The sequence below is a fragment of the Botryllus schlosseri genome, chromosome 14 (assembly GCF_051294905.1).
Source record: "Botryllus schlosseri isolate E-star chromosome 14, Bs_hap1, whole genome shotgun sequence".
Lineage (NCBI taxonomy): Eukaryota > Metazoa > Chordata > Ascidiacea > Stolidobranchia > Styelidae > Botryllus > Botryllus schlosseri.
In genome coordinates, this window is record NC_137249.1 from 4,396,905 (window position 1) to 4,417,307 (window position 20,403).

Consider the following 20,403-nt stretch of genomic DNA (forward strand, 5'->3'; position numbering starts at 1 on the left):
GCAATAGAATGTTTGACAGAACACGTTATATTTAATGTCCGGATGTATTGCACTGAGGAAATTAGTACTCAAAATAAATCAGAACACATATTTCTGAGCTATTGCCCAATAAAGGAAGCAATCAAAGTAACCTATTTATCAATATTGTCAAAATATTGATACAGTTATTACAACACTACTGTATTGAATCGGATGGATGGGGGGTTGAGCAGTATTCACGAGTGTAATTTTTGTGCCAAATAGATTGTATGATCTTCAATTTCGCACTTATAGTAATGCCTCAAGTATTTGAAATGTTTACAATATGTTCAATTGTTCATAATAATCACTTGAATTATATTATTCTCATCTGTTGAAGCTGATTGTTTATTTTGGATATATACATAGTTACGATTAAATTTTCTTCCTTCATCAAGTAATATTGTGACAGTCGTACTGTAATGACATCATATGTGGCACAGGCATGGCTTTCCTGACTTCGTTAAAATATTTGTGGTAACAAAATATTGGTTTCAGTTCAGTGTAAAAGTGGACCGTGGCAAGAAAGATCTGTTGCATTAAGAACACTGCCATAAAATGATGCACACGCGATTGGAGACATTGAAATTTCTAATACAAGAATCAAATTGATTTGGATTGTCTTTGGCTCGTACTAACCAATATATAAATGCATGGCTGATAGCAATGATATCTGCAGGGACAATGCAGCCATAACTCAGACAGGATATTCAGGACAATAGCGGGAATGCAGTACAGATGTAAAGATGTTCAACACACAATAATTCCCGAGGCAGAAGAGCAAAACTTGTGGCAATCAATCATTTCTAACCATCTTTCCAGGAGGTAGTGACGAGAAACGGCTCAAAATAATGTTTCAAGTAATATTTCAGGTCTTCGCGATATCATTGCCAAACCGATGCACAAAATTATCATGATTCTTTATTCAACAATTTTATCAACCTAGAATGGGGATATTCAACTATTTTATCAAAGGTCCATGTACAAAACTTTGAAAAACCAAGTAAATGCTGAGACAGATAAGTCCAGATTCAACAATCGACAGGTCCGCCAGCTGAGTATCTTTGTACTAGAACATTAATTATCTAGATTGCGACAGTAATAAATACAATGCAATGATATTTATGATCTTCAAATCAGTAAGTAAAATCTTATAACAGGTCGAAATGGGGTTCTACTGTTAGTTACGAGACGGTAAGTGAAATTGTTGTGTACTGTATGAATGCAATGACAATCTTCATATTACTGCACATAGTTCATATCCAGAATAAAAACTTGTTTTGGAAACACTAATCAGGCATAATCCATGAAAAACAAGCGCGGAAATCCTATCAACACTATCCTGTTTCCATTTTCAATAGCATTGCCCGCACATAATTTAATATAATAATATTCATGATTCAAGCATCATGAAATTGATGTCCACCCGCACAATGTCTCTGCAGATATCATACAGTAAGTGGGGGTATATATAGCCTACTTATTACTCACTAGTCGATTAAGATTCAGGCTAGAGTGCAATATGTGGCAACGTCACACGCAAGTGACACAACTGTCCATTTAATTACCTATATTCAAAACACGCTTTTTCTATTAGAATCACGGTGGTATCGTCCTGATGCTGATAGAAGTCTGAAGCATTATCAACAATTTTATACAAAGGCAAAAGCCGTACCGGTACCATATTCATTCACTCGTGTATTCATATTTACAATGATTCAAAAGTACGTCAAGATTGCTAACATATATATGTGTAGTGGTCGAAACGAAACGTCTTGGGTCTTTGCACAAGAAAACGCATTGCTCTATCAAGTATGCCGGACCGCAATTGTGGAACAGCATCTCGCCGGCTATCCGACAGTCGTCGAGCATGTCCGGATTCAAGTCGAAATACAAGCAATTTCTTCTAAATCAATACTAGCCAGTCTTCAGGATTACCGGACCACGACCTAACATCGACTTCGCCCTCCGCCACATGCCACCCCATTTTGTCGCTTGCGTCTTATATTCTCTGCATTACTTTTCATTCAGTGTGCATGCCTCTTATTTACTTCGCCTAGGCTGAGGTGGGTGTCTGATCTTAATGGCTACTCCAAGTTGTTTCGACACCTTCCTATCGTTTCATTGTATTGCAGTCTTGTGATGTTTGTAAACGATGAAAATATTTATAAACCTGATTGATTGATTGATTGCATGCATTAGCATAACATAACATAACATAACATGGTTGGGTTATATTTTTATCTGAACAAGTCACACACAATGTACAATGCGATAAGACACAATGCGATGTCATGAACAGATAGGAGGATGTAGAACGACACGCATCAGTAGCGATCCTTTACTCTAACATCCACCTCGGCCTAGAGTGCCCGATGTCACAGTTCTTTTTCGATGTTGACCTCTTTGAAGCCGCGGCCCTTTCTTCTAGTTCTTTTCCATTCATTGTGAGTGCTTTCTTTCGTCGGCATTAGTAGTCTTATAGTCGGACGGACACCCACGTTGGCCTAGCCTATCTCAATTCAAATTTTTTGCGTGTCATGAACGTTCAAATAGCGGCATCACGAAAACAGATAAATCTCTCCTCGATACAGACTCCTCGTAACAACTTTCCACTGGCCATTGGGCACTGGCTACAATCCGAGGGTTCACCAGCCGGTAGCGGCAAGAACAAAAGCTGTGGATGAGCTTTGGGCTGAATGATGACAATCTTCTTCCACATGATGGCAGATGTGTACAGAGTAAACCCACTGAGCTATATAAACAAAACCGCAATGACGAAATCCCAGTTTCGTTGATTAGTCATTGGATAAAATTATATACAAAGCGAATCTATAATCATAATCCAGTGAAATTGTGTGCAATGAACGATATAAAGTCCTATCGATCTCGCTTCCCATGACATGCCGCCCTATTTATTGTCGCTTTCTTTTTCTATACTATCTTCTTTACTTTCATTCAGTGTGCATGCCTCCTCTTTACATCGCCTAGGCCAAGGTGGGTGTCAGATTCCATAGACTGCTCCTTGTCGCTTCGACACCTTCCTGTCTTTTCATTGTATCGCATTTTTTGTGGTGTATTGAACTGATAAAATTGCTAATAAACCAATGATGATGAAGTCGGGACAGGGTGAGGGTTATCAAATGTGCCGCTGTGTTTATCAGCAGGAGAAACGGGTTATTTTCGTCTGCACCATCGCAATACTTGGACCTGCCTGGACGATGGAAATATAAGGGAATCGCAAGGTTATCGAATAAAGTCTTAGGTCTCACCGGTATCATTTTCCTCTCGGAGCTATAACGGAGTGCCGAACAGAGAGCGTAAAGATACAGAAATAAGTACAGTATACTCACGGAGTCGCGGCTATCGAGCTATAACTATATAGATTACTCGTCTATTACTCTATACGAGGCATTCAATGTAATAGCACTGTGATAAACGGGGGAGAGAGCGTAATGGTGACGATAAGCGCCCACGAGTCGGGCGAACCCGATTCCATTCCCGTGGGAGGTTTATCTGGGCCTCCTATCTGTTCATTACATCGCATTGTGTCTTATCGCATTGCACATTCTTTGTGACTTGTTCAGATGAAAAATATAACCCAACAATTAATCATCGTCATCATCATCATTGGTTTATTAGCAATTTTATCAGTTCAATACACCACAAAAAAGCGATACAATGAAAAGACAGGAACATGTCGAAGCGACCTGGAGTAGTCTATGGAATCAGACACCCACCTTGGCCTAGGCGATGTAAAGAGGAGGCATGCACACTGAATAAAAGTAAAGAAGATAGTATAGAAAAAGAAAGCAACAAGAAATGGGGCGGCATGTCATGGGAAGCGAGATCGATAGGTCAGTCGTGGTCCGGTAATCTTGAGGATGGACTGTATTTATTTAGTAGTAATTGCTTGTATTTCGACTTGAACGTGGACATGCTCGTCGACTGTCGGATGGCCGGCGAAATACTGTTCCACACATCAGGTCCGGCATATTTGATGGAGCGAAGATCTTTTCGGTCGATCATATGATATTTGGACGACGTGGACGTGCGTGTGTTGTAGCCTACTTGTGCGCTTTTGATTCCGAGGTAAAGACGTCATTGAAATATTCGGGGCAACGACCGCAGTGAGTGGAACTGATACATAAACTTGGCTATTTCTAGTTTCCGCATATCTTCTATGTTTAGGACGCCGAATCTCTTCAGCAGCGACTTGTTGGATGGGCAGCCAGGCCCCTTTGGGACCCTAGCTATGATTCGGAGTACTTTATGCTGTAGTTTTTGCAGTGGCTTGAGTGCAGTTTTACTGGCAGCCCCCCAACAGAGGATTCCATAATGTAAGTTCGATTGGATTAGGGATTTAAAGAGTTTCAGAAGAACCCATGCTGGCATGAAGCGCCTAAGGCTGTAGAACAGGCCGCACTTCGGTGATAATTTAGTTTCTAGGCCTAGGGACTGAATAAACTCATGCAGGAGGCAAGAGAGAGAGAGAGAGTCTTTATTTTCATCCAACCAAACTACATAAAAAACAGACGGCGAGGATGGCGGTACAGAAAATATGTATGCACACTGCACAGCACACTGCACAATATTGAATATTCGGTATCGCAGATATGATCGATACGACCGTGAAGGTCAAGATACAAGATAGCGTAATGGTGGAGTGTTCGGCCTCTTGTTTGGTAGGTTGTGGGTTCGATCCCCGGTGCGGTCAGACCAAGGACCTGATTAGTAACACTGGTATCCACGACTTCCCGACTTGCCGCTCAACATTACCGGGTTAGCATGGAGGGGCGGTGCAAGGCTATTTTTCCACCTCCCTTATCCTGTTATCCAGCCGCGCTTATCGTATGCATATGCTGTGCACAGATCGTGTGTATGTGTATGTATAATGTATATCATGAGTCGGTGTATATGCTTCAAAAACCAAAAACATCAAGCACAAAAATATACGACGTCCGATTATGCACCTGTTTGATCTTTAGTTTTATATGAAAAAATATGTCTCTCTTCCGCCACCGAGCGGCCCTACCAACTAATCCTCGACAACTTTTTACTTTTTTGGATTTGAGCTTCCAATCCAAATTTGAATTTCATGTATTTCAAAATGGTAAGGAATTTTACAAAATTGCATGTCAAAATCCTAATCCCGTTTCATACAAGGATCGCAAATCCAAGTCGGTCAAACCCGTTTCATTCATATAGAAAACACAACCGATTTATATTCATTTGGGTATGTATCTAGTCTATAGATTATTTATATACAGATTCTATAGAATATTATTCATGTATGGATCAGTAATGTCTGGACTGGATGAAAAGAACATAACCGTTGGGTATTATGATTATTTTATTCGCAATCAGAAATACTTGGATTCGGATTCGGATATTTTGAATCCACTAGTGTCTCATGTTTTGAAACATGGATGGATTGGTCATGGTCAACATTGATGTAGCAAGATTTCGGATGCTGGGATTATGTCGCAGGAATGGGAAGATGATGATGACGAATTACTAAATGAATGGTTGGATTCGAACGAAAATCAAGTAGATAAACCCTCTACTAGTTCAAAAAGTGCTGGAAACAACAGTAGCAGTGGGGAAGTGCCAACAAATGAGGACACCCTAGCGAAACAGACCCCTGCCTCTTTCAAAGATGCGTTTGCATTTCTCAAACCCGAAGCAGAAGAAGAATTCAAAGCATGCCTCCCGAAAGGATCTAACAAGAGCATGACCTCAATTAGTGCACTTGGTTCCGGAAGTGCTGTGATTGTCCACCAATGTCAACGAGGAAACCCAATTTTAGAACATATCCGTAACGTCCCTTGGCAATATGCGGACAGGGATAGCGGAATGGCACCTGACTACATAATGAGTGCTACATCATGCTGCCTATTTCTGAGCTTGCGTTACCATGCGCTAAAACCAAACTACATATACGAACGCATTCAAAAATTACGCAAAACAGGCCAGTATTCGTTACGCATATTGCTTGGCCTAGTGGATGTCAAGGACCCATCACATGCCGTGAAGGAGCTAGCTAAGGCTGCCCTGGTCTCTGAGATGACACTTCTTCTTGCATTTAGCAACGAAGAGGCCGGCACGTATATTGAAACCTTCAAATCGTACAAAAATAAATCCGCAGAGTTGATCCAAAAGCGAATTAACAAGGATCACTCAGTACGGGTGTCTGAATTATTGAATTCAGTCAAATCGATCAACTCGACAGACTCCCATACTTTACTGTCGAACTATAAAAACTTATGCGCCGTTGCAAATGCATCTGAGCATGATCTAGCCCTGCTTCCTGGAATTGGTGGGCTTAAAGCTCGGAGACTCCATGGTATTTTCACACAGCCTTTTCTTAAAAATCCTGACTCTTGATCGAAGCATTCCAACGGTCAATTGACTCCTACTGTACTGCCATACAAATATCAGGGTACGCCATGCTTCGATGTTGTATTTCAGTCATCTTCATAATGAGGCTCAAGTTGAATCGGTTACCGTTATTCGCCCAAAACTGTGTATTACTACTTAGCGTAAGCTATCTGTTTCTTCAAACTCAGTGCACCTCCATGACGAGTATGTGTAAATGATATTTTTACAAATACGTCTAATACAGATATGATAGCCAGAGGTGGTAACAAAGTACTACTTCTATGTATTCGCATATTTGCACCGCTTTGTCACATGGTCATGATTTCATTCTACTTCTACTCATGGACCTCGTTATTTTATGCAAAACTAGACCTAGAACACTTATTATATCAATTGTAAATTGCTACTTGGACTTGAGGTAGAAACTTTTTCGTACAATTGGAGATCGATGCTAATACTTCTGTAGAAATCCTCATTTTCCCGGAAGAAACCTGGCCTAGAATACTTGAAAATTTCTGCTTCCAGTGAAAATCTAAGTTGCTAATGCCATTTTGATGTTTTAGGAAACCTGGTCCAAGACTACTTGCTTATTTTCATACTTGAAAATCCCAACTTCTACCTGTACTTAACTAGAAATTTACGCTGTTACATCTACACCAGTACCAACAATGACTATCTTGACCACCTCTGGTGATGACGGAGATATAATATAACTTGTCACAATAAAAAAAATGCAACAAATTGAAAATATTGCACAGTGTTTCCACTTCATAGTCGGACGGCAAAGTTATAGAATGGTGCACCAATCACAAACGGACTTCAACGGCTTGGCCGATGGGATCTCTGACATTTCCTCAGTGTCCGTGCTGTAAGAACCATTCTTGTCTGGAGTGGATCTCTTTCGTTTTCGCATTGAATTCTTCCAGAACCAGCCCGAGCCTTCGTCGGCACTCGTGTCGTCATCGTTCGATGAAACTTCCGAGTCAGCAGCTGGTCTAGTCAGACCTTTTACTTTTCTTCCGATTATAGTTGGAGCGTCATCAGCTAAGTCGCCCCGCAGACTGCTTTGAACAGACAGCAAAATGACGCTATTTAGCAAAGGTGGTCAATATCAAAGCGCTTCTACCCAAGTGATTATGTTTTGTATTTCGTCCAAATCCTTTTGAAGCTACTTGCCAAGTACTTCTCGGCTGATAAATTTTCTATTTCGAATTGGAAGTAGTTTTGACAACTCGGAAATTGCTAATTCTACTTGTCGCTGAATATATTTTGGAAGATTACACCTACTTTTAGTATCATTAGTCATTTTGCGTTTGTCACGAAGATATATCTTGCAATATCGAAAGTAAGCGATCCCTATTTACGCAATTACTTCTACTTGAGCACCAAAGCTGACAGATTTGACCACTTCTGGTATTTAGTCGATGCTATTTCGGCACAGTAACCGCAGCACAAACAAAATACATCAATAGACATAGGTCCCACGATCTATACCAGCGGCGGGCAACTTCTCCAGTCGGTGGGCCGGGTATGGGAAAATGAAGCACTTGGTGCGCAGGATTCCTGAATCGAGACATTGAAGGGGCACTGCGCTCTAAAAAACAAGGTGTCTCAAAGTGTAGGGCAAAACGAACAAACATTTTTGGCAGCAATATTCCTTCTTAACGCCACTGTAATGGGGGTGCAATTTATTGAAATTTCCACAGTACCTTCACGCTCCGACTGCGCGTCATTTCTTAACCCGTTAAATGGCACCATGTCCACACTTGCTCGAGGCGATTAGGCAGTCACGCAAAGAACGAACTTTAGATAGTTGTTGACATATTTCCTTCATAACATCGGCTGACAACTATCTAAAGTTCGTTCTCTGCATGACTGCCTAATCGCGTCGAGCAAGTGCGACAGTGAAGACATCCTGCCATGTACTAGTTCAAGAATGATGCGCAGCCGCGACAGCTGGAGCGTGAAGGTCCTGTGGAAATTTCAATAAATTGCGGCTCCATTACGGTGGCGTTCTGTAGGAAATGGCTGCGACCTAATTTTTTTTTCCGTATTGCCCTTTAATTTGAGATCACATCAATTTTAGAGCGCAGTGCCCCTTTAATCCCGTAACTATCCACCTATAGAAGGAATTTAACGTATTCAATGTGAACTTGAAGGTTAAAGCGTCAAGACCGAAAACATTGTTGAATGACTTTATTAGTGTAGTGTACGCTACTTCAACAGCTGCTGGAGTCTGAGACATCTGTGGTACATCACAAACACAATTGTCAACAAGTTCTTTGAATTCTGGCTGAATGACGGAACTAGAAACTCTTAATTTGATTTGAATGCAGCTTAGTATTGTTAATGTTGATGTATAGTGCAGGCAATCATATTTCATCCGGCAAAATTTCAGACCACTATCATTAATCTAACACACGAGTGCTTCGATGATTCAAGATAGCCTAACGCACCATGTAAAGATACAGCCCACCAAGCGAACAACTACGACGAAAGCATTACAACTGAAGAGAGTATTAATACAAACCTTGCTTCACCGTTTATTAAATGCCAGACGGTGAGTTTTTCTCCGCCTGAAACCACGTACTGGAATTTGTCATTGAAAAGCGTGGACATGGAAGTCATTCTCGGGGTATCGTCCTCGTAAAATGAAGTTATGTATTCTAAGAGACACTCGTTGTCCAGAGATCGCACTGCAATTACAAAGTAATCATTTACTTTGACAAAGTTTTTGAACAAAATACATGATAATCTTGAAATATCGAATTCCAGATCATGCCAGATGTGGTCAGTAAGGATGTACTTATACTTTGAAGTAATTTCTACCATCAGCTTTTCAAGCGAATCTAGGCTGATTTATATATTTGAAAATCCTTTATTTCTTGTTGAGTAGAATTTACGACCTTAATTCTGCTGGCTACTCTGACCACCTCTGAACAGAACTAATGAAGCTCAAAAGTTTTGAATTTACTTTATTTACCTGGAAATCGATAGTTGTAGCCTACTCGTGTAAAAATTTATGATGTTACTTCTTCTACTCGTGTACAAACGATCACTACTTTTTCCACCTCTGCATAATACACAAGATCACTTACGGTTGATGGAACCTCTTCCCGTATCTAAATCGTAGCTGGTTGAGAACAGCAAGTCATTTTCGACACAAACACCGTCTGTTATACCGGGAACGCCAGGCTTGTGATTTCGTATCTTGCTATAGCCTCCTGTCAGACGGAAACACTCAGCATCTGCTACACTAAGTCTTGCAGTTTATATTGACATACCTGACGACGGTTTCCACACCTTCATATTACATCCATCATCACCAAAGTAGATCTCTGTTTCCCGCAAATCAAAAGCTTGTATCGTACGATATGGAACATATTCATCGTGTTCGTCAAACGAATGCTGAATTTTCAAGTCGAATTCAAGGTCAGAAGAAAATTTGCTCTTGATTGGTCCATCGCCGGAGGCCTTCCGCATTGTGACGTTCCACACTTTGATCGAGCCGTCCGCTGATGATGTCACGATTTTATGATTGCATACCTATGTGTAACAGAAGGATTGGTAAGATAGGTACCGCACGACAAGGGAAGGAATAGCCAGAGACAGCGACGGCTCATTTGGAAAATTCAAAATAGGAAGGGGTTTCCGGCTATCCGAATACGCAGAGGTGGCCAGTAATGATGTACATATAATTTTGTAGCATTTTAGCAGGTTTTGACAACTAGTACTTCTTAGGCGCTCAAGTGGTTATGTTTCCAAATTACATTCGCTTCTACTTAAAGGTTTGTAGGCAGTTTTGGGATATTTTTGCATCACATATATATGACTGAAATTGCCATAATAACTTGGCGAAATAGTCACAGTAACTGAACATAGTATCGATAGTACTTTCAAGACCTTCATTTTGTGCTTCCACTTTAGGCGATGACGGTTTGAAATGCCACAGAATTCACTAGTTCTACTTGTAATCAACTTGATAACCAACGTTGACTACTTTGACCACCTCTGTCAACATGCTCTAGTTATCCCATTGTTTGGTTCTTGAAATCGCAATACAAAAACATAGTTCACGAAAAACACTAACCTTCATCGAGGTGATAAGACCATTGTGTAAAATAGATGAAAATAATTGAATACTCGAACAAAGGTCGTAAACCGACAAGTTTCCGCTACTAGAGCCTGTCAAACAAAGGCATTGACATCACGACTCGGAAACAAATCAAATAATCTGATGCACTCACCAACAAAAATAGCATTTCCGAAGTACTCCAGCGAAGACACGGGGTTGTAATTGTAGATGGACTTGACAAAAAGACCGCTCGGGATTATCCACAACCTCACAGAGCAATCGGTCGACCCACTGACTAAGATTCTCTCATTTTCACTTTCCCGCTTTTTAATATCGGCAAACACTTCGACTGTTGAGAGATCCATCTCACACCCTGTGAAATATAGCTAATGGTTGAAACTTTTCATTAGAAAAACATCTGACAATATGATACCGGTACATGGCTGTTAGTATGTGTGAGTGACAAAAATGCGTAGATAAGGAATCCGCTATTCATATCCAGGCATCACACTCCAGTCCAAAATTGCAAGTGTGCAAATAGAACCGCGCCAAACAGGATCATGGAAAAGTAATGCCACATCAGACAACTGAAACTCTTGACAGGCTAGCAGGTTTTGTGTTCAGACAAAAGTAGTTAGCGTTGGCAATTATTATTGAGTTGAAAAATTTAAATGTCACAATTCAACTCGAATATGGATATGAGAAGCTATTCTTAATTTACTCAATTTTATTGCGCAAACAGATCTTATGAAATAGAGTTACTTACTCAAATTGTCACTTCGATCCGGATCCATGACACGTACAGCAGTGACGTGACCAGTGTGACCACCCATGTTTTTGAGCTCCTCACCGGACACGCAATTCCATAATTTAACTGTAGTGTCACGGCTGAAACATGATAAACAACTCCACATAATATCAATCATCCAGCGATAATTTTACTTATACAAACATACCTTCCACTAACAGCCCATCCTTCATAGACATCCGTGCATGAGATGTGATCATTGTGTCCCTGAAGCTCAACAATCTTGCATTTCACATTCTTCCACTTATTATTCAAAGTCACTTTGGCAGCCTTAGCTGTGGAAGGGCATCGATTTATGAAACAACTCGATGATAGTGTTGTTGGTGCTATTATAGCTTACGTTGGGGATTCTTTTTTGGACCTTTTTCAGAAACTTTTGCCACAGGCACTGACGCAGGAGGGGGTGAATTTTCATAGGAATCAGCTGCATGGGTTGCTAGGTCTTCTGTATCACCACAGGAATCCGGACTGATAATATCTTCTGTCAATTCCCTATATGTAATGATTAGGGCCATTTAAAGTCATTAAAGTCATATTTTTTTTCTATGCATCAGTAAGTCGTGAAACCAATTTTAACGAAAAAATCGCATCCATATGGGGTATATTAAGAAAGTTATAAAGTCATATAAAGTCATATTTTCCTGGTTAGGTCATATTTGAGTTATAAAGTCATATTGTTTTATACTTTAAATAAAATGTGTCAATTGAAGCAATTACGCACTAAAAAAGTAAGTCAATTCCTCGTTGAACAAAGGCAAACTGTAAGGTTAGCCTACATAACATTACAGTCGCAGACCTATGAGGTCACACATTGCATTGTGTTGCTACACAATCTGTTTTACCTCTGTGCACTGAAGTGGGACGTAATTTGAAGTTCAGATACTTCCACAAGTGAAAGAAATAGTCAACGCACGGGAAGCTGAAGGAGTTATTGTAAAGAGTGTCAAATATTAAGTGAACGATCCAAAGTTGGCGAGTCAGTTAACAGAAATATGCCTCCACTACAACAATATTTCAAACTTGATACTGTAAATGGAGTTGTACGTACACTATCAAAGAGGCTCATGCTGATCTAAATGGCCTTGATTTCGGAAAAGATTCGCTTGAGCTCAAAAATTACATTAAGGAGTGATTGGACAAAAACGATGAGAAACAAATTATGGAGCTACAAAGACAAGACATTTCACCAGCGCTGTATGCAAAACTGCAGAAGTGTCAACAAACATCTGCGTCTGTGAAGCGCTCATTTTCCTTACTAAAGTCATTTTTACGTCCAAATAGTAACTTTAAAGACTCCAACATTCCTCACTATACATGGAACTGTACTACAAAAGTGGTTTAAAATAAAAATGGATGTGTATTACTGTTATGTTGTTCATGTTTTACTCGTCAGTTACATGAGTGACGCTGGTTACATGTAAAAATACACGATTTTCGCATAAAGTCATATAAAGTCATATTTTCCCAAAAATAAAGTCATATAATTGATTTTTTAAGGTCATATAAAAATGGCCCTAGTAATGATCATCATCATCATGGTTCAATAAAATTCTATCAAATCAATACACGCGATTGCGATATTATGATGCCGAAATAATTATGCTTTGACGATGTATGTGAATAGCAACAAACGAGCATCTACAAAATAAGCTACATCTGCAAACCTGGAGTCAGCAGTTATCTGAGTTGTGTCTGGAATTTCAACTTCATTTGTGATATCTTCATCTACAATTACAAATTGACTGCTGTTGGATCCCAATAAGTTCAACAACTATTAGAGAATATTTACCATAAGAATTAATTTCATATTCGCTTCCATCAGCCGTCTCTTGATCTGTCTTGCTTGTATCGAGAGAAACATTTGATTCGTTCAAAGTACTGAGCAAAGATTGCAGCGTCTCTCGGAAATCATGCTTGCGTGATACCTGTAGAAAAATGGTCAGTTGGGAGCTGTTATAGAATTTTGTCAAAGTATATATAGCCTACACTAGGGGTCTTCAGAAATTACTTTTTTTCCCAAATGGTGCTGGCTACTTGATAAAATTGTTAGGTTACTTAATTTAAGCCTACACACCAAATTTGGTTCAATTCCAACCTGTAGCCGCATTGCCACAGAACAAAGTTTCTAATCATTATATAAAAATAAAAAACAAAAAAATTGAAAATTTTCCGTTCACCCTATGAAAGTGTTAGGTTGTCTATTGAAACGATGTTCACCAAATTTGGTTCAATTCAAACCAGTGGAAGCAGAGTTATGGCCATGGAAAAATTTGGATTCCAATAAAACAGTATTTATTGTGGGCACCACTATATTAAAAAATTAAGAATGAACTACACTAAACTACCTTCTTCCTCATTTCAACTCTGCAAATCACATTCAACTTGGAACTATTCATAAAAATAATTTACTAACCTTTACTTGTTCTTCTTCATTCAATTCACGCTGCGCAGTCTCCAACCTTTCGATCTGCCGAAGCTTTTTACGTAATTTTCTGATGAATTTGAAGCTATGCTGTTGATCCTCTACCATCGTAACATCCATCATCAAGAAACCGTATGCTACGCAAAACATCAATTGTAGCAAAATCATGAAGTAGACGCAACAAAATAATTGTCATTATTGGTGTGTGAATATAGTAATAACAAACTACATTGCACCCTTCACACAAAGCACATGTGCAGTTGCACATCACGATGATGTTTCAGGCACATTTCAACTCGTCAATCAAAACGTGTAAAATTCAAGTGTCCGAGTTCAAATCTCAATGCACATTACATCCACTTTAATCGTGGCCTTCACAAATGCTGCCAAGAAGAAGTAATTCATTTTCAATGCAAGCAACAAATGGCTCATTAGCGCTTTATTCAGGATTCCAATGTATCATCAAACAGCTAAAGTGATGTAAAAGTTTGTTCAACTACAATTCAATCGGTTTCAGCCACAGTAAGCTACATGACTACGCCTATACAGTTGTATGCAACAAGTGGTACTAAAATCTGTTGCATATTGGAAGTGTAACCAGCTAATTTTGGCAAGACAACATGAACAGTCCTGTCCAGTGGGTTTTAAATCGCTTTCAAAGTAGGAAAAGATACCACATAGACATCAGTGCCGATAATGACAACTATTCAAATCACAGCTTGAACAAGAAAGTGTTATGACGTTGAATCAGTTTTATTATTAGAGTCTGGCTCATTTTGTGAATTCAGTTCTGCATCGATTCTTTCTTTCGCTCTGAAGACTTTCGACTGGAGATACAGGGAACCTCCTTCCGCTTTATCATTAGCCTTCATTAAATGTTCATACGACTTCGTCAAGTCCTCGACATTATCAATTTTGTCAACGTTCAAAATTTTCATCGCTTCATCAAGAGAGATGCCTTGAAACCCTGTGACGGCCGCCGATTTCTGGCCTTTTTCGCCACCCCCGGCTTTCTCCGCGGCCTGCTGACTGGCGGCAAACTCCTTTCTCACGGCTCTAGTAAACGCACGGCCAACAATTTGCACTCCGGCGACAATAACTTTTATTAAATTATTCGCCATGTTTGGCCGCAAGACGTATAAAAAGTTCTATGAAACAAAGAACGCGGTTATTGTTATCTTTTCATCGAGTAGGCATTCGTAAGATTCGAGAGGGTAATACATGGGGAAATATTGCAGATAATTCAACAGTCACTAAGCACTCAAATCGAACATAACGGCAAATATCACTTCATATTTGGCTAGCAAACTAACCCAAACACCTTGATTGCTAAGCACAATGACTTGAACAATAACTCGGCTGTTTCCATCACATCTGAAACATGTTGATTCTTTAATTCTAATCACTTACTCTATCAAGATTTCATATAGTAGAATAAGAATATGCTTCTAGAGATTGCATTACTGTTCTAGGTTCTATATCAATTGTATACAATGTAGAATTAGCATTACACTCTTATCATGCTTCAATATTGGGTGAATCGCAACTCGTGGATCGCCTTCATACTTTCTCGGAAAATTCAATGCAAATGTACCGAATCATTATTGACTTGCGTGCGGTGACAAAATTCTTGGTTCTGCTCGTTAAATCGTATGACACAAATTGAAAATTGGAATACTATGAAGTTGCTTCAATAAGAAACAGTATTACGCTGTTGGTTCAAAGCACCAAGACACCAAAACCAGGACTGATATCGTCACAACCCACAAGAATAAAATTTGCTTCACCAGTCAAATTATAAAAGGCAAATTGGAAATAAACTTTCGAGTATCCGCACTTTGGTCGCATGAACAATTGAACATCAAAGTACGCAATTGGAATATGAGGAGTTCGGTAAGCGACCACACAGAAACGCGGCAAATCGTTCATTTCATCACAAAATAGTTCACACCGATTAGCAGCCGTATTGCATTTCGCCGCATCAAATCCACGCCTTTCACTAAATAAGTTTCAGTCTCTATATCTTGAAATGAACATTGCGGGAGGACTAATCGGTTTCGCCTGCGGGCGAGCGTTTCGCGCGATTTCTCGGGGTACGACGGGGGGACGGAGAACCCTTGTTCATCTTTTTCAACGTATCCTGCGGAATCCAGCTGTAATCCACATTCCCACCAGCGGTTCCCAATTCTACAGGGGTATGGCTTCTCGATGAGGTTGCGCGTTTAATTGTTTTGCTCTTTGAAGCAGCTACGGTGTACAGGCCAAAAACGGCTAACGATAAAAGTGAAGCCAGTACAACATACATGAAGAATGTTTCAGCATCCACACCTTCTTCATTCTCTTGTACAGTGACCGTCTTGTTGAAAATAGTGTCTAAATACAGATTATCTTCAGTGTCTTTATAATTTAGCTCAAGAACAAGCCCAAACGGACGGCCCGCAGCCATATCAGCCGCCATAAATTCATACACGAAAGAACCCTCTTTACCGGCGTCGATCATTTTGTTCAAAGACAGGCCTGTGAAGTTTTGGATGTAATATGAGTAGTCTTGTGGGTATCGGAAAGATCCAGATATTCCTGTCATTATGAAATTTTTGGAGCCGGTGTTGGCGAAATGAATGTATGACGTCACAGCTTTTCCGGCGATCAATTCCGCTTCTTCGCCGCTCGAGAAAAGAATCGCGGTCGATGTATCTGGGTGTGGGGCGAGAGATGCGACTTGATCTTCGGATTCTGAATCGCTCTGTTGCCCGTCTACCTCCGCCTCATCATCGTCATCTTCTACCTCTGCTTCATCATCTTCTACGTCCACATCATCTCCAGTTTCATCAATTTCTCCTTCATCATCTTCAACTTCGTCCTGTTCAGCGTTGGCCGCGAATTTGTCTTGGATGCACAACAGGTGCGTTGAGAAAAGTAAGCAGAACAAAATCGACAACTTCCACATATTGATAATTGATAATTTTCACAAACCCGACCTTCAAAGTGCTAGCAAATAATATTTGTGACACCGCGATCAACCTGAAACGAAGCGAGACACCGGGCGAGCTTCAGTGACGCGTGCTGTGATGTGGCGTCATGATGGGGAAGCCCCCTCCACGGCGTCGTTTTCGAGCTTCCACGCGAACACCCGGCGAAGTCGATTTCGACCGGGAAAGTGTTTTTGAATACTTCAAAAAGTATATACTTGACGGAATAATTTACTGCGCCGCATTTTTTATGAATATGATTACATTGGCACCCTCAGTTACACCCCAATGATTGCAGGTCGGAGAGAGAGAGAGAGAGAGACTATATTACCATCATCATTGGTTTATTAGCAATTTTATCAGTTCAATACACCACAAGATACGTTACGTAGCTACGTTGTAAATTGCTATGCTATTATTGACTCATCCCACTATACAGATTGTACAATCTCTATATCCCCACTGACCTGATAGTGTAATTATAGAATGTAAACGTGGAATGGCAGCGACCGATTTTGCAGCTTCGTTCCGCTTCGCTGAAGCTTTACTCAAACTTATTTTACGGCAGCTACTATAGGATTTCTGGCAATCCAAAAGTTGTCTTCCAGAGCTCAGAATTTACTGAATCTGGTCTTGATCGAAAGCTACTGTCGCACTGATTCCGAAAATGTAAATAAAAATATGATCAGGCACTGAACCGCTTAGAATTCGCCCTCCAAGTCTGAATTATCGGCATTGTCCGAACAATCGAAGAGCCGCAATGGGTCATTGTTATGGTCATCGTTTTGCGGTCATCCGATTGTTCTGAACAATGCAGATTTTAGATGTTGAGGGTGGTTTTTCATCTCAGTACGGTGCTGCACCATATTTTGATTGATATTTTCGAAATCAGTGCGACAGTAGCTTTCGATCAAGACCGAATTCAGTTAATTCTGAGCTCTGGAAGACAACTTTTGGATTGCCAGAAATTCTACAGTAGCTGCCGTAAAATAAGTCCGAGTAAAGCTTCAGCGAAGCGGAACGAAGCTGCAAAATCGGTCGCTGCCATTCCACGTTTACATTCTATAGTGTAATGGTTATGCGTCCGGCTTCTCGAGCGGTAGGTCGTGGGTTCGATCCCCGGCCGGGTCATACCAAAGACTCGAAAAATGGTATCCGCAGCTATCCTGCTAGGCGCTCAGCAATCACGGATAGCATGGAGGAGAAAAAAAACGGGGGCGCAGACTAGATGACCTCATGGGGCCGTATCGCAACTCCGTCGCCAAAGCATCTCGATGGTGCAGGCGAGAAAGAATATCATATCTCTCTCTCTCTCTACGAAAATAAAATCACATTAGCGTATGAAAAACAAAAAACTTTGCTGTGTAGGACAGGGTGTAATCATAGTGTCCTATATGGTGTCGACACAGGCAAATCTCACGCCTCAGTGAAATTATTCACGTCACAATTTCCCTTTGGCTACAGGCAATTTGACTGTCATTTTTGACCGGCTTTTGAACTGATTACGAAAATATAAATTTTATTCCGCTCGTGGCCCTGGAACTCCCACAATCAGCCTCGAATTTTTCATTGTTATGGAGATTGGCATTGGGACGCAACAATGCTGTCTGGCGAAACGAGAGAGTAGCTCAGGACACAACAATGCTGTCTAGCGAAATGAGATGGTAGCTCAAGAGAAAAAGAGCCAGACAGCATTGTTGCATCCCAATGCCAATCTCCATAACAATGAAAAATTCGAGGCTGATTGTGGGAGTTCCAGGGCCACGAGCGGAATAAAATTTATATTTTCGTAATCAGTGCAGAGTCAGCTTTCGATTGATACCCATTTTACCAAATTTAATGCTCGGCAAGCCGGTCAAAAATGACCGTCAAATTGCCTGTAGCCAAATGGAAATTGTGACGTGAATAATTTCACTGAGGCGTGAGATTTGCCTGTGTCGACACCATATAGGACACTATGGTGTAATTATAGATAACTAACCTACGGATAAATGCGCATCACGTGATTCACGGTCGAGTGATGCTACGGTCGCAGATTTGTTGTCGCCTCACAGCATGAAATGGCAACGTAATGGGGCATTTCCACTTCATTTTGAACACCAGGGGCGATAAAGATAACTCGACCCAAAATTGTTTTGTGGCTATATGCTTTACTATGGGACTGGACTAAACATGGCCCTAATTTCGTCTCTTGAAGCACAACGGGGACGGTGAAAGTATCCATATCAATATAAATAATCCATATGGATATCAAATAGCGGTTAGCGACGAAAATGATGCTGTTTCTTTGCGTCTTGTTCTCGTGATGGAAGTGCTGAAATTATGCTTCCATCCTTATCTCCAACTGTAATGGTTTCTATTCTCCATTTAGCGGCCAGAAGTACACCAGATTGGACTGGATTCACCACAAACCCTTTCTAGATATATTATGACCTTGGCCAAATAGCTGTCTTGTTGAAAGACTTCATGTCATTTGAATACCTTCCTATCCTTTAATCTCACCACTATCTGTTGGTGCTTTTAAATGATAAAATACTGATAAAACCAACTAGATCTCATCCTCTCTGATTATTGACAATTAAAGGATGTACCAGTTGTATTGTTGCAGTTATAATACTAACTAACAACTAGATCTCATCCTCTCTGATCATTGACAATTAAACGATGTTGTATTAATTGTAATTAGTTGTATTAATTGTTACAGTTATATTATTGAATAAAATGGAATGGTTACAGTATATAGAGCAGAGGTTCTCGAATAAATTGTATGGTAAGCAGATAAAACTTGGGATTATAAAATTCTAAGCAACATATTATTCATGGTCATATTATTACTCGGTTACACAATAATTCTCAACTTGAAGGAATGTCAACCCGGAACCCACTATTTGAGAAACCAATGTATATGACTGCCCTAAGCCTAAGACACAAAGCAAAATACTACTGTGGAAACCCAATTGATACAAATAGCATCACCATATCCAAGAATATTCAACGAGAATGTTATTGTGAAACTTGCACATCGTAAAACACAAAAATGAGCTCACGAGCATTGGTTATTCTTGCTCATCTAGTTTGTAGTTGAAATTCATGAAGGTTTTAGCAAAGTTCGTTGCGCTAGCAACATAATATGTATAGCATACATATAATAAGAGTCCGGGTATTGAGCAACCGACAATAGTTGTCAGATTATATTTTCATCTGAACAAGACACACACAATGTACAATACGATGCAATGAACAGATAGGAGGATGCCAAACGACCAGTTGCGGTCTCTGGCATCCACCTCGGCCTGGTACCCCATGTCACAGTTCTTTTTTTATGTTAGTCTCTTCTCCGAAGCTCTTTCCATTCTTGTGAGTGGGCTCTTTCATCGGGTCTCCTGTTTTGTTGATGTCATATGTGATCGTTTGCTTTACTGTCTTACAAGTTTGCATAATTTCCAAATTTTTCAGTTGAAAGTACAAAAATGACGCCATGCTTCAATATCCGACAGTGCTGATGGATATCATGAACGCAAATAGAGAGCTCATAATCCAGACCTGAAACAGGGGTTGTTTTCGCCAATAAGTTGCTCATGACAGGTTTACTTGCATAGAATAATTAAGCGAAGAAGCAAAGTTGTGTGTGAAGTTGCCGCAAGTCCCACTCTGGCCTGGATCATAATCATCCCTGGCTTTACTCAGGTTCACTGATACTCTTCTGGGTTCAATGTCCAACAGCTGTACT

General features: G+C 40.2%; 4 protein-coding genes across 7 annotated transcripts; 1 reads left to right on the forward strand and 3 right to left on the reverse strand.

The window, feature by feature from the left end:
• Positions 1-5,440: 5,440 nt before the first annotated feature.
• LOC145455689 (DNA excision repair protein ERCC-1-like) lies at positions 5,441-7,147 on the forward strand. Its single transcript, XM_080333671.1, has one exon. It carries the CDS (start codon positions 5,500-5,502, stop codon positions 6,403-6,405), a length of 906 nt encoding a protein of 301 aa, XP_080189797.1. The 5' UTR covers positions 5,441-5,499; the 3' UTR covers positions 6,406-7,147.
• Positions 7,088-13,872, reverse strand: LOC145455683 (uncharacterized). 4 transcript variants are annotated; one of them, XM_080333663.1, is made up of 13 exons: positions 13,696-13,872; positions 13,072-13,207; positions 12,947-13,007; positions 11,623-11,774; positions 11,431-11,557; positions 11,241-11,362; positions 10,647-10,847; positions 10,490-10,584; positions 9,684-9,945; positions 9,498-9,623; positions 8,930-9,095; positions 8,200-8,371; positions 7,324-7,991 (listed from the first exon to the last, which is right to left on the reverse strand). In XM_080333663.1, exons 1-12 carry the CDS (start codon positions 13,870-13,872, stop codon positions 8,230-8,232), a joined length of 1,767 nt encoding a protein of 588 aa, XP_080189789.1. In that variant the 3' UTR covers positions 7,324-7,991; positions 8,200-8,229. The 4 variants fall into 4 exon arrangements, with proteins under 4 accessions (XP_080189788.1, XP_080189787.1, XP_080189786.1 ...); XM_080333662.1 differs by lacking the exon at positions 8,200-8,371 and having other exon boundaries at positions 7,088-7,463; positions 11,431-11,542; XM_080333661.1 differs by lacking the exon at positions 8,200-8,371 and having other exon boundaries at positions 7,088-7,460.
• On the reverse strand, positions 13,842-14,825 carry LOC145455692 (mitochondrial import inner membrane translocase subunit Tim16-like). Its single transcript, XM_080333673.1, has one exon. The coding sequence runs from the start codon at positions 14,823-14,825 to the stop codon at positions 14,439-14,441; it is 387 nt and encodes a 128-aa protein (XP_080189799.1). The 3' UTR covers positions 13,842-14,438.
• Positions 14,826-14,850: 25 nt separating this feature from the next.
• On the reverse strand, positions 14,851-16,766 carry LOC145455691 (translocon-associated protein subunit alpha-like). The gene has a single exon (XM_080333672.1). The coding sequence runs from the start codon at positions 16,649-16,651 to the stop codon at positions 15,752-15,754; it is 900 nt and encodes a 299-aa protein (XP_080189798.1). The 5' UTR covers positions 16,652-16,766; the 3' UTR covers positions 14,851-15,751.
• Positions 16,767-20,403: the final 3,637 nt, after the last annotated feature.